The sequence below is a fragment of the Anguilla anguilla genome, chromosome 2 (assembly GCF_013347855.1).
Source record: "Anguilla anguilla isolate fAngAng1 chromosome 2, fAngAng1.pri, whole genome shotgun sequence".
In the NCBI taxonomy this organism is placed as follows: Eukaryota; Metazoa; Chordata; class Actinopteri; order Anguilliformes; family Anguillidae; genus Anguilla; species Anguilla anguilla.
In genome coordinates, this window is record NC_049202.1 from 34,310,830 (window position 1) to 34,325,035 (window position 14,206).

At 40.6% G+C, this 14,206-nt stretch overlaps 1 protein-coding gene across 1 annotated transcript; it reads right to left on the minus strand.

The window, feature by feature from the left end:
• Positions 1-654: 654 nt before the first annotated feature.
• Positions 655-12,045, minus strand: si:ch1073-13h15.3 (inactive all-trans-retinol 13,14-reductase). The gene is made up of 11 exons (XM_035403639.1): positions 11,783-12,045; positions 8,195-8,377; positions 7,061-7,302; positions 6,404-6,599; positions 5,602-5,799; positions 4,782-4,901; positions 4,385-4,523; positions 4,003-4,112; positions 3,215-3,381; positions 2,937-3,096; positions 655-2,243 (listed from the first exon to the last, which is right to left on the minus strand). Exons 1-11 carry the CDS (start codon positions 11,937-11,939, stop codon positions 2,077-2,079), a joined length of 1,839 nt encoding a protein of 612 aa, XP_035259530.1. The 5' UTR covers positions 11,940-12,045; the 3' UTR covers positions 655-2,076.
• Positions 12,046-14,206: the final 2,161 nt, after the last annotated feature.

Below are 14,206 nucleotides of genomic sequence, written 5' to 3' on the forward strand. Positions count from 1 at the left end.
GAGGAGGCTTCATGCCATTCCTTTCCTCTTCTCTTACATTTTGTGATACTCAATTACGTGCCCTTTTCTGAGATCATTTCAGAATTGACTCTGCATTGCAATGCGTCTATGCTTCCTAGGGTTGCAAAATTTCAGAAATATTCAGGGCTGGAAAATTTCCATGAGAATTAACGAGAATATACAGGAATGAATTTGAATATATGGAAATTAATTTGGAATAAATGGGAGATTGTGGGGATTATGTGCACGGGCTGCATTTACCATGCCATAATGCCATAATGCAAATAGAAACATAACCCTTTTACTTTATCATAATTGGGAAACCTACTAATAGAAATCAAAAAAGTGACAATTTAATTCAGAGTTTAACTTAAGTAATTAAATTTTATTTTCACATAGTTTACTTTTTACGTGGGTTCTTTCACTGAACGACAAAAAACAGGAATGTTGAATAATGTATTCCCTCTGATGGGGGAAAACACTGTGTATGCTGAGGGTTGCATTTTTGCTGAATTCCCCTTCGATGGGATGCTGACAATTACCTGTGCCTGCGATGCAAGAATGCGAAGTGCAGGGATGTAATTCACCTGAATTTCCATTAAATGGAGATATTTTATCCAAACCATGCCATAATATCGAGAATTTTTTTTATTCACTAGTATAAGTTCACATTTTATAATGAAACTGGGTAATATTTCCAAAATTCCTAAGCTTAACATTACCAAGGAAAGTTTTCAGGAATTTACTGGAAATTTTCCAACCCTTTGCAACCCTAAAGCAGACTGATGCCTACAAGGGAGAGCGGTCTGCTGCACCGTAACCCTGCTCTGTTTGGACATGCCGTCTAAATCAGGCACAGACCAAGTGCAGGCAGCCGCACATTTCAGCCAACAGCAAAGCCCAGAAGATATTCAGCCACTTAGGCCATTTTCCCCTGTACCCTAAACACCCAAATGCAGAGCTTCTTCTGTATCACATTTGAAGATTATTTTGCTTCTACGTACAGAAGAGTAGTAACTGCTTGTGCACTTACACCCTTCCTGAAAAATACTGAGCTTTTCATTGGCCCAGTTTGTGACACAATACAGTGCAGAGAGGCAAAATCTGGACTAATTTAGGTTTTCAGGGCAAGGTAAAAAAATATTGTGTACTGCCCAGAAAACAGCTCATTAAATTCAAATTACAGCACCTGGGAAGAGGTTGGGCAGCTGTCAGAATGACGAACCATCCCAGCACACCTGAAGTAGGAGGAATGGTCTTAACGTTTGAAAAGATACGATAGGGCGGTAAAACAAAGGCAAATCTTAACCAGTGGTTGTGTTCAGGGTCTTAATTCTTCCGGTCACGGTTTTAGATTTGCTTTAATGTCCGTTATGTTTCCTGGTATAGCACAGGCTGCAGTCACACACTTGTAAATTGTCAGGAATCCTGGAGAAAGTGTGAGTTTGAGCTGATAAGACACATTTACTGCCCTTCTGTCTTTGGCAGAAGGGCAGTAATGTGTCTTTTACTCATTTATATCTACTTTGGTCAGTGTTTTTACTCATTTATATCTACTTTGTTTTATGTATCCTGTGTAAGTACATGTCTGTTTGATGTATTTGTGTTACATTAAAGTAAAAAAAACAATAGCAGTAGGTCAGTGTATACAGAATGCAAATGCTATAAAAATACAATATTTGCAGAATGGATGAGTATGAGATTTATCCATTTTCATCATGATGCTTGGACATTGTAATAAATTAACCAAAACACTCCATTTTCATTTTACTTGGTGAATGGTCTGACGGGTCTCATTATTATTGTGATCACAATTGTCACACATTACAATTTACACATAACAACCTGGTATGGAACACCTATAATGGTTTTGTCTATCAAGATGTCAATGGTTAACTTATATGGTTTCAATACTTGGTTGTTTCCCATTATATTGTAGAAGTCTGTGCTTTTCAGTCTTACCAGTCATAGCAATGAATAGTTTCTTGAATCTGTGTTCCATGTCTGTCACGTGATATCCATTAAAGAAATGCAGTTCTGGTATAGACCTGCGGAGGGGGCTGGAGGATCATCAGCTTACTCAAGCTTCTTGGCTGCCTTGGCTAACTCTCTTGCCTTCTTCCTCTTTAGCTTCTTCTTGAGGAAAAGAAGGTCGATGTAGATAATGTGGTCAAGGACTGTGCAAGCACACAGGAGACCCCCATGCATTGCCCCAGCTATTCCACAGCTGAACACATCTTGGCCTGAAAGTCACACACACACACACCAACATGTTGCATCACAGTCAGGTTTACAGGCACCATAACCAAGACCTTGCTAAGATATAATTGAACAGTGGTGGATGAATTCCAAATAATTCTGTCAAGAATATATAATAATTACTGTGGCTTGGTTCTATTTGCAATACATTTCTTCGGAGCTTGGCTTCAAGTATACATTGTTGGTTACAGTCACAAGGTTTTATGTCAATGGTCTGTCAGTATTCCACTCAGTCCATTACACTCTATTCAGTCGTGAGTTACCAGTGTAATTACTGGTTGGCAAGTGGTGTGTCCATTGTAACAATACTGTGGCTCGGGACATGCAAACGATATGACAACACTTGCAGTCCGTGACAACATTACATTTTCATTCTAACGTAGTGAAACAGGAAACCGCGTTAGAGGTCTGCATCGGGATAAAATGTGGACTGAGCCTGACCCAAACCAGCCCAACAAGCTCTAGCCACATCCAATAATGCTTGATTGCTGAATTAGCAAGCCAACAATTCCATACAGCACAGTAGAAGGTAATGCAGTATTATTATTAACGCTGATAGTGAAGGTGCTTGTGATCCCAGAATAGGGTGGGGAAGCAAAACTTCCACCAGCTGTTAACAAAGATTAACAACAAGGGTGCAACGCCCTGTGCTGCAGAGCAGGAAGTGAACACCTTACCTGAGATAAAGAGGTTCTTGACAGGTGTGGAGCACCTGTTTCTGGCCACCGCCTCGGGTTCGAATCTGGACAGGTTGTGCTCAGCTGAATACATAGCTCCGCGTTGGGCACCCAAGTAGTGTGTATTTGTCAGGGGTGTGGCTGCATCCATGAATGCCACCTGACAGGAGAGGAACAAAATATTGCTACATTATTAGATAAATACGATTTTAGATGACATCCCAGTTTGTCAGTTTTCAGCTCCTGCGACATGTCTCCTCCCCAGAAGTGGGCCATACCTTATCTTTGAGCTTGGGGAAGTGGACGCAGGCCCACTCAAACAGCTTGTTAGCGATGCTCATCTTGTAATTGTAATAGTCGTCCCCTCTCTTCCTCACGGTGGAGTCCTTCCACTCCTCGAACCACTCGTACTTCACCATGGTCAGGAGGGTCATGCACGATTTCCCTGGAGAGGGAACAGCACCATGGCATGACACCAGCTGCGCACATATTGTGCCAATTGTTACGTTCATCATCTCATAGCCTTGCCACACGCAGCCCAATGACTCAAGCAGCACAGTCATTAGTGCAGGAAAATATTCTAACAAAAGTCTACAGTTTCTTCAAGAAGCTGTCATTGAATGACTAAAATAAGACATTCTGTTGTGAGGAAAGCGTATTATGAGTGCAGGTTGGGTACATGTTGGATGCAGTGTTAAGTAAGGTTGGGAACGTGTTGAACACAGTGTTACAGTGTTAAGGAAGGTTGGGAACGTGTTGAACACAGTGTTACAGTGTTAAGGAAGGTTGGGAACGTGTTGAACACAGTGTTACAGTGTTAAGGAAGGTTGGGAACATGTTGAGCACAGTGTTACAGTGTTAAGGAAGGTTGGGAACATGTTGAGCACAGTGTTACAGTGTTAAGGAAGGTTGGGAACATGTTGAGCACAGTGTTACAGTGTTAAGGAAGGTTGGGAACATGTTGAGCACAGTGTTACAGTGTTAAGAAAGGTTGGGAACGTGTTGAATGCATTGTTAGGGAAGGTTTGAAACATGTTGAACATAGTGTTAAGGGTGGTGTTTGTACCCGGGTGGCGGATTTTTGCAGTGGGATCTTTGGCAGAGGGAAACGTAATGAACATCATGGGAATATTGTCTGCCACCTCTTCTTTGCTCAGATTGAAAAAGTCATCGATCCTGCCGACACAGACAAATCAGTGGTTAGTCCAGAAAAAGGAGATTCCAAGCTGGTAAATCAAAGCTGACAGTAGTCCAGATGTAGAAATGAATTTCAGATACTGCTTCACTGTAAGTGGAAAAAAATATGATTGAAATTGCATGTCTCCATGCATCTAATACCAGCTGGAAAACTTAGACAACAACACCACCATGTGAGCACTGAATGTAATAACAGCTGATAATATATAAACGTTGCAATTTGATCCAGGTTGGGTTTTTCCAGTACTAACATGCTGTCCATGTCATTGCTTTTGAAGAGCCAGTAGTTTGTTGGTACAATATCCAGCTCCTCTTGCGTTGCATTGAAGCCCATAAAAACCAAGAAGGACCCCCTGCCATGTTTCATCATATCGAGGCGATCTTGAATTTCTGTCAGGGGAGAAAAGTCAGCTTTACAATATAACCAGAGCATGACATCATGATTACTTATGATGACATTCTATTTGAGCCATCAGAATTGATTGTGAGCAACTCCCATGGAATTGCATTGAATATTTAGCCCTCTCAGGTGCCTGATTACGGTATTCCAGTGCTGTGCCTCTGGACCATAGGAATTTTTGGACAGAATAAATGAACTGCATTCTTGGAAGTGCATATTGCTGAATATCTACATAGCCCTGGGCTCACCTGGCTTGGCGCTGACCTCAGGCGGAAGAAGCTTCTCAAAGGTAGTAAATACGCCGGTGTTGGAGATGACCACGGGGGCCCGCACCTCCACGTCCTCTTTGCCCTTCCTCACTGTCACACCTGCCAATGCAAAGGTTCAGCATCAGAGATCACAGAAAGAGGCACCAGACCCTGGAGTGTCGACCCAAAACCCCCCGATCGAGTCGCTGAGGAACGTCATTTGCCGGGCCAAAAAAAAAAGTTGCTCTAATATTTCGTTGGACCGCCTTTAGCTTTGATTACGGTGCACATGCATTGTGCAACATCACAACATTTATTTCCGTCCAGAATTGCATTATCTTGTATTGACGACGGGAGAGTAGAAACCACTCCGTAAAGTCTTCTCCAGCACATCCCAAAGATTTTCAATGGGGTCTGGACTCTGTGGTGGCCAATTCATGTGTGAAAATGATTCCTCATGCTCCCAGAACCACTCTTTCACAATTTGAGCACGATGAATCTTGGCATTGTTGTCCAGGGAATAAAAAAATCCATTGATGGGATAACCTGGTCATTCAGTACATTCAGGTACTCAGCTGACTTCATTTTATTGCCGCATAACGTTGCTGAGCCTAGGCCTGACCAATTGAAGCAAGCCCAGATCATAACACTGCCTCCAGAGGCTTGTACAATGGGCACAGTCCAAAAAAATCCAAACGGCGACTTTTTTTTTTGGCCAGGCAGTGCAGCTTCCTCTTTTATGAACGCAGCCTTGTGCTCCGTGGCTGAACGCGGTCACGGCTGCCGCGGTCACCCGTGATTGGACGGTCGGTGGCCTCACCGTACGCTGCGCCGTCCTCGTTCACCAGAATGCGGTTGACGGACGCCCTGACTAGCACATTGCCCCCTGGTTTCTGGATGACGTGGGTCATGTGATACGGGATCTCGCTGGCCCCTCCCCGTGGGTAATACGCCCCTCGCTTGTAGTGGTGCAGGAGCAAGGCGTTGATGACCGTGCTGGAGTCTCTGGGGGGCACACCTGAAAAAAAAATTGCGTATATAATAAAGCATTTTCTGATCCTCGACAGCATGCCCGAGGGCTAAAGAAAGCAAATGTGGGACATCACCTGGGACCTCATTTATAATAATGTTCTTGGATTTAAGCTTAAGTGGAATCTTAAGATCATTTCCCAAGTTGCGCTTATTCTTGATTTGTTAAAATAATTTATGTTGGTTTAAAGTGGTGCAGCTGCATCTGGTCTGTGAAAAATCTTGAATGAACAGCAGTTTGAACTCACATGAACGTGCTTTAGCCAGTATTGTTAATGCGGTCATTTTCCTCTAAATAAAGTTGCATTTCAACATTTCTTGCACTTTTCATGCCTAAAACTGATTATCAATTGAATGTTATTCTTAAAACGCCCACTTAACAGAGCCCAAAAACGTGCCGTACCACCACATAACTAGTAGGTAATTTAAGTCAAGTGCAAACTTTACTTGGAGGTTCGATCGTATCCACATCAAAGTGGGATTTTATAAATAACCACTTAGTCATGGTTTTCTACAAAAGCCACTATTTAAGAAACAATTTGAGCTTAAGACCATTTTATAAATGAGGCCCCAGGGCAAGGCTCCCCGCTCACCATAGAAGAAGTAGGAGAAGATGATGTGAAGGTCCTTATTGCTCGTCAGGCTGTCATTCACTTCCGTAGCGCTAGCGCTGGACAGCCTGAAGACGGACGAAAAGAAATGGGCAATGCGGGACTTGAGCAAGAACAGAGCCAGCCAGAGTGGGATCAGTTTCAGTGTGGCCAGGTAGTGGGTCTTCTTGGCTGAGACCTGGGGGAAGGAGAAGAGGGCTGTGATTGGTCCGTTTCGTCCAATCTATTTGGCTTCGTTGTGTGCTCATATTTAGTGATCTCTGGTGCCATGATATGTTCAATTATGATTACTTGCAAAATTGGTGCATTTTTCTGGATATTAGCTGGTACAATGTTCTTGGTCTTAGGAAATGCACAAGGGAGCATTATAAGGGCTGCAAGATTTTCATATTGCTTTAAGTAACATCTACTACCCTTATACACAGCACATATTCAGTGTAAAAGGAACTGTGTCAGAGTGCTTTAAATCAATACAGTTTATCGTATCCCTACTGGATTCATAGACACTGTAAGATCTTAATACTTAAGATTTGTCTGTGTATTTCTAACCTGGCAATATCATTTCAGCTAAATTAATGGCAAGTAGACCACAGCCTAAGTCACCTGGGTAAAAGTGAAGGCTAGTAGGCCCCACAATACCTTCATGATATGGAAGAAAGCGTCGATGGCCGCGGTGTCATTTGGGAACTGCTTCTTCAGGCGCTCTGCCATGTCGGTTTTGCCGCTGTAGATGTGGTAGTCTCGCCGGTCGTCGCCCTGGCCGATGACGATGGTGTCAAAGTGCTGTTCCAGTTCCACAAACTCCAGCTGCCCCTCCGTGAGCTGGTCCATGGCAATGCGGAACAGACTGTTCTCATGCAGCTGGCCGATGTAGTGAAGCCCTGCAGGACACACAGCATGAAGTCAGTCACAGCAGGAGTCTGCTCACCTTATCTTTGCTCCTCATTTGTATCGGCTCCCTTTTATGATATTTCATGGAAAACACTGTTTTTAAGCCCACCAGAAAGGGGATGGGACAGGGGCCAAATGTCCCCCAGCCCACGTAAATTTCCTCCATTTTGTTTGGTAAACATGAGTCTCAATTTTGGGCTTATAAATCATGGTAAATGGTAAATGGACTGCATTTATATAGCGCTTTTATCCAAAGCGCTTTACAATTAATGCCTCTCATTCACCAGAGCAGTTAGGGGTTAGGTGTCTCAAGGACACTTCGACACGCCCAGAGTGGGGTTTTGAACCGGCAACCCTCCGACTGCCAAACAATCGCTCTTACCTCCTGAGCTATGTCGCCCCTTGCGCTTAAAAAAATAAGTTTTTATATTTCTCAGCTAATTGTGTATGACTGCCGCCGCCCCCCTCCCCCCTCCCTCCTCCCTCCAAGTTCATCAAGTCATCCCATCCCAAGAAGAATTACCAAAATGTAGAGGATATGTACACTTTTTCCTTTTCCACTATGATCAACAATCGGAGAACCATTCATAGCATTGTTCTTTCCTCTTAGATCTCTTAAACTCTTGTTTTATAGCACAAATATCTGCTGTTTTCTGCAGATTTAACTGTAGTGTGGTCTGCTGCATGCATTGTAGTGGCCTGTAATAGTAATATATGTATCCGGTGTCCTCGCTCTCTATAGCAGCCTCCAATATCTCACTTTCATAAAAATTGAGGTCAATTTCAATGTGTATGATATGAAACATGTTTTTTGCAAATATCTGTGACCTGATACGAGATATATTATTCATGTAACAAATCATGTGGCTCATGACTTCTTACCAACATCAAACTCAAAGCCCTTCTCCAAGTAGGTGTGGCAGCAGCCACCGGCCTGGTCGTGTTGCTCCAGTACCAGAACCTTCTTTCCCAATTTTGCCAAGGTCGCTGCAGCCGTCATCCCACCGATTCCACTACCAATGACAATGGCGTCCAGGTCCTTTGGCACTTTATCAGCACTGAATCCTGAATGATACACAATTGGGAACATGCCTTAGCATTTATTTTTATTTTTATTATTTTTCATGACAAACCTATCATGGAATAATGCAGTTGTTTTCTGTACCATTGTCTCAATTTCTGCCATTTGTCTTTACTTTTATCGCAGGCCTATTTGAAGCTCATTATAACTGAGCGTCCCATTCATTGAAAGTAGAAATATTCACTAAAATTATGAATTTCAAACATTTCTCTTCCTTTAAGAGTTAATGTCTTTAGACATTGCCAGAGTTCTCAGAATGCTGGGCTTTATCTATGTTTTAGGGTCTATGCTCATTAACAATCTTTATGGGTTCAGGGTATCTTCATAAAATAATTTTTCCATAACCTAATTAAGATAAAGAAGGGGGATGATAAAATAAATCCCTGTGACTGGCCCACATACATTTTGTAAATGTATCTAATGTGGGTGCAATAAACTAGAAACCCACTTTTCTTTAGTTTGTAGTTTATATTACATTACTAGCATTTATCAGAAGCTCTTAGTGACTTGCATAGCTTTTATCCTTACATACCTTACATAACAAATCAGATAACGGAGTTTGTGTTATAAAATGGTAAATCCTTTATATTTTTACAGTGCTCTGATAGGTGCATTATAATTATACACACATTTTTCAGAGTAATCCTTAGGCTACAGACATACCTGACAATACCCAAGGCAATACCCCATTAGCTAGTCCCAAACCTAATACGTTCAAATTTCAAAAACCACTGATTTTAATCATATGTTTACATACTAGCTAGCAAGCCATGAGCGTGAAGATGTCAAGTTCAGAGTACCATGCCACAGGCTTCTGGGAACCATGATAAAGAATATGGACGTATCTCAGTGACGCATCCTTCTTTCGCCATAATTTTAAATCAATAATTATTCCTCTTGAGTCAGTGCTGTTCCATCTGAACCGACACAAGTAACAGTTCTGCTAAAACATGCTAACTCAGCCGTGGCCTTAGCGGCCACTTTAGTCCGTACAGTGCTACAGCAGAACCGGTGTGTTCCAAAGTGCCTGTGGTCACCATGGGCTCTCAGTTACAGTCTACTAACAACACAGCCTCGGCGTAAACCTGCAATACTCAGGTTAGATGTTGCGTCCATGCCAGTTGACCCACTCAGAATAGGAGTGCCATTTGCACATGTATTTTGTATTAAAAAATAAATTAATTTTATTGTATTACATTTATGTGATTGACCCTGACAATGGATTAGTGTCTAGTGTCAGATATCAAATTTTTTAGATTACCACCTCTGAGAAACAGACAATATAATTTGATCGGATAAACTTGTTTTGTGTGATCATATGAATGTTGTGTTTTCCCATCCACAAGGAAAATCCTTCGGGCAATTACAATTCACATTATGGTTCTTATCTATACAAACCTGGTGTTTTCTTTCAGTTGAAAATTGTATTACCTTTATTACCTTCTGGAGGAAACAGCACACCCAAACTACAGTGCAGCTACAAAATGCACAAATATTTGTTGATTTTAAGTTTGAACACAATCTGTGACATTTAATCACAATCTGTGACAATGATTTAAAATTCATTGATTGAAAATCGTCGTGTCTATGTAGATAATGGTTTTTGAGGCCTGTTCCAGTTAGGAGCACTTCCAGTTTCAAGCAGAAACCAACATGGTGCAATTTGTATTTGTTACACAGAAAATATTTTGCCTGAATGTGGAGATTACAACTGGCTAAATTTAACAATTATTTGTCTAAAAGTATCTCCTCTGTTGTTAAGTAAACTTCCATGTTTTAGGGGTATCCTGTAGCTGAGCTGGATTACCTCCTAACATATTCATGTTTAATGTCTTTATTAAAGAAGCTAAAGCCATGAATTAAAAAAACAAATAATATCATAGGGCTTAGCCCTACTTTTAACAACATAAGGCAACTTTAATAAGTACATTTGTCAGATAAGACAGTCCTTGTATGAACCCGCTCCCACACCCCCAACCTTCTACATCTCACCCAATCAGTGCACTCCTCCATTGTTGCACAACATAAAATGTAGATCTTTCTTTACTTTAGGGGGAGTTTTATTAAGAGGAAAGTGGGCACACCATTAAAAACCCAAGACTATGGAATATGGGTTTTTTGGGTGCTTTACTTCAATCAGTTAACATCTGTTGCAGTGTGCCATGTTCATTGGTTGATATGTGCTGTTGCCATCTGGGGAATCTGAACCTTGCACCTGAGCCTGGTGTTTCCAGGGGCTGATGTGTTCGTCTCGCAGCACATCTGGAATTTTTACATCCCATCCCTTTCTTTTTGGAATATTCAGCCATCTTTTGGTTTTTGAACAATGATCTTGGTTTTCTTCAGACCATGTCTGGAGAAACCAGTTGTAGTTGGATATTTTCCTTCATTAATTTATTATCTGTTTTTTTTTAAATATTTATTTTATTACTCTTATTATAATTTGGAACCTGTCCATGTCTGTAACATTTGTTATTTGTTACAGTAGTTTGAACCTTCATCTTTACATGAAATGTTGAATATTTCTTTGTAATTTAATACATTTCTTAATTTTAATCTAGTTGTGAGTTGTTCATTTTGATAAAAGTTGATCCGACAGGTTGCTCTGCCTATCAACAAATCTGCATACTTATTTGAACAATTTTAGTGAAAGTTGTTTCTGCACATTTCTTTTTTTTTCAGTCATAATTTCTTGTTATTAGGATTGGTTTAAAACAGCCAGCTGAACTTTGGTTCAGAATTATTTTCATGCATCAACTGTGACATTCCAATTAAATCACATGTTATTCAAAGCTAAAGTGTGGTTTTGGTTTTCAGACTTAGCTATGTTTCTTGACAGAATTCAACAAGGGAAAACTGGTGATAGCAGCAGAGACCACCGGTTGATAAAGTGAATGTGACTATCATTCCTGCTGTCATCTCAGAGCAACCATATGGAAAAACATTTAATAGCTGTAGTTTGTGTTTCAAGACCTACGTTAACATTAACAATTACTGTTGAGGTCTGCAGATTCTGTATTTTATGCAATAATATATATATTTAAGTGTCCGTTTGATTTGATTTCAGAACAGAAATACCGTGTTGGCACTTGAAACTCCTTGCTGTTTCCTTATTTTGTTAAGAAGGCTACAAAATGCATAAACAGACATGACTTTAGATTGAGACGCTACATAATCCACATTACATATAAACCGGTAAAATGATAATGCTCTTAATAATTATAATTAATTGTTTTCTGTAAATAATTTACTCTGAACACTTTCTAAGCAGATATAAAGTGTTTTTCCAGTGTTGAATCCTAAACAGGCAATCTAACAAAAAAATTCCACACCGATTTTGCATCCATTTTTGTCCCAGTTGTTGGGGTGACACAACTCATTTCCTTTACCTTGTTTAAGCACCTTGTCCCTCAACTTCTGGTCATATACGCGTGGCCCCGGAGGCCTCACGGAGTCCAAAGAGAACGGGCTGGGCTTCCCGAAAAGGTACCAGTAGGTCCCGCAGGCCCAAATGACGAGCCATGCCAAGAACAACAGCAGCCACATAGCGAGGCTCGATGCACAGCACAGGCCCTGAGTATAAGCCTTCCAGGTAGCGAAAGTGGAGAAGAGTGAGAAACAGACTGATAAATAGTGCAGAACACCTCACAGACAGGGATTTAACTGACACATTTTATCATGAGTTGTGCTAAAGGTCTGTATGTGTGTGTGTGTGAGCAATAATTACCATCTTTATGGAGAGCAATAAAGATAAGATGGTCAAAGAAGTCGTACTGTAGTACTGCATAATTCTCAATGCTCAGTTGCTTGTTCTCTTGTTCCTTGTTCTGCCTTTCATCTCAATGAACTGTACAACATTGCTGTACCTCCACTGTACACTGTAGAGTCTGATGATGCATGGATTCAAATATTTAATTGCCGATTTGGCCCTATATGCTTCACACGAAAACTTTTGTGGTTACTGTATGTTGTTTAGCTGTACAGGAAGGCCTTTTCTTTGCAGAAGGTATAGAATAATGCTACTCTGTATTGTCAGTTTGAACAGTGGTATTGTTCTCTTCATTGTGTAATGAATCATACGTCACCTAACATTCTGTTGTGTCATTCAGCATGTGACACAAAGTATACTTGAGTGCCCAGGAGATGCTCACCCAAGAGATTGTGTTTACATGTATGCTGACTTTATTGGTTAGATGCTGGCCTGTAGGATTTTAAAAATTTCTGCCTTTCTTTTTATTTAAATAGTGTACTGCAGATCAATGGATGCCAAACCAGCCTTCACTGACCAAGACTGAATTGGACAATGGGCCTTGCTAGTATTCAACAAGTTCTGCAGGTAGTGCCACGAAGTTGAAAGACCATAACATGGGTGTTTGACAGAAACATGCACACAGAACAAAAAGTTTATCGGTTCTCATTTTGGAGGTTGAATTTGATGAGAGTGAAAAAGTGTTATCTGCTGAAACAATTAAGATAATGGTGTATTATGCAAACACGTAGTTAAACATTGAAAATAGTTCTAATGTACCCTCTTGGTTTACGCATGCTTAGTTCCCAGTTTTATTATTGTATATCAGCATGTCAATGTGCCCCATCCAAGATAAAGATGGATTTTTATCAGTAAGTTATGATTATCTCAGAATTGCTTAACCAAGCAGCAATTTTTAAATTGTATCAAATGTTTTCCAGCCAGCTGATCATTGACTGAAATGGCTCATAAAGGATGACATCCATTCACCCGTCCATCCGGTTATTCCTGGTCAGGGTTGCGGGGGTGTGTGGGGGCAGGCGCAAAGGCTGGAGCCTATTCCAGCATGCTGTGGGCGAGAGGCAGGAATTTACCCTGGACAGGTCACCGATCCATCACAGTAAAGAATGTCATACTATCAAAATCTTTCTCTTTGTAATAATAGAGGCATGCAAAATGACTTATTTGACTATTCCTTTTTGGTTGCTTAAACAAAAATGTTCTAAATTTTGCCTTCTGCTATCTCAGGTTTCATATATAAGAAAATATGCTGTCTGCAGATGTAAACATGTACTTTGGATAGTATAGTTCAGTGTTGACTTTGTACTTTGCAATATGACTGGTGTTATTAGCATGCCTAAGTTAAGATAAATCCTATATGCTCTAGGATAAGACATCAGGTCTCATCAGAATGCCAATGAAATTTTGTGTTGCGCAGAAAAGTGTATTCTTAAATACTCGCTGGTAAGGGCGTTCTGTCAAACTAAAGGTGTGTCTTTACATCATCACCCCTTGTTACATGTGGTCAGATGTTACATGCATTTTTAACTCCCAAAGAACATTGCGTATTATGGACTGGATAACAGCACCCTCATAGAGCAGTTGCACAAGTCAGATCCCTGGTCATGTACAGTCAAATCCCAAAAAATGGGGGAATTATGTATGGAAAGGGCTGTAATCTCTAGGCGGATGACCTGATATTAAAGTAAAAACCCTCAAATTAAATCTGGCAGTCTGTACTTTAATCTCATATTCATTGTTTTATTTCAAATCCAATGGAGCTGAAATTACAAAAATTGTGCCACAGTCCCAGTAATTATGTATTTAATTGTATATTTGCTGAGCTTCATGCAGTACTGTTCATTGAGTGGAATATGATTTCCCAGAGAAATGGAATTGTAAGATCAATGATACATTTGGTGCTAGCATCTTTAAATGCATGAAGCAAGAGATATTATCCTCTTTAAAAAATGTCTTTTTAAATCAGGAGAACCAGAAATAACAAACAGGAGGGCACACAAAGAACTAAACACAGAATACTAACACCATAGGAAAAGAAATAATA

Bases quoted from the DNA above. Each gene is read 5' to 3' on its own strand.
- si:ch1073-13h15.3 (XM_035403639.1), bottom strand. From the start codon at position 11,939: ATGTGGCTGCTGTTGTTCTTGGCATGGCTCGTCATTTGGGCCTGCGGG. The intron at 7,303-8,194 runs GTAAGAAGTCAT...TGTGTCCTGCAG, and splicing joins GGGCTTTGAGTTTGATGTTG to GGCTTCACTACATCGGCCAG. The intron at 2,244-2,936 runs GTAAGGTGTTCA...TGTGACTTTCAG, and splicing joins CAAGAACCTCTTTATCTCAG to GCCAAGATGTGTTCAGCTGT.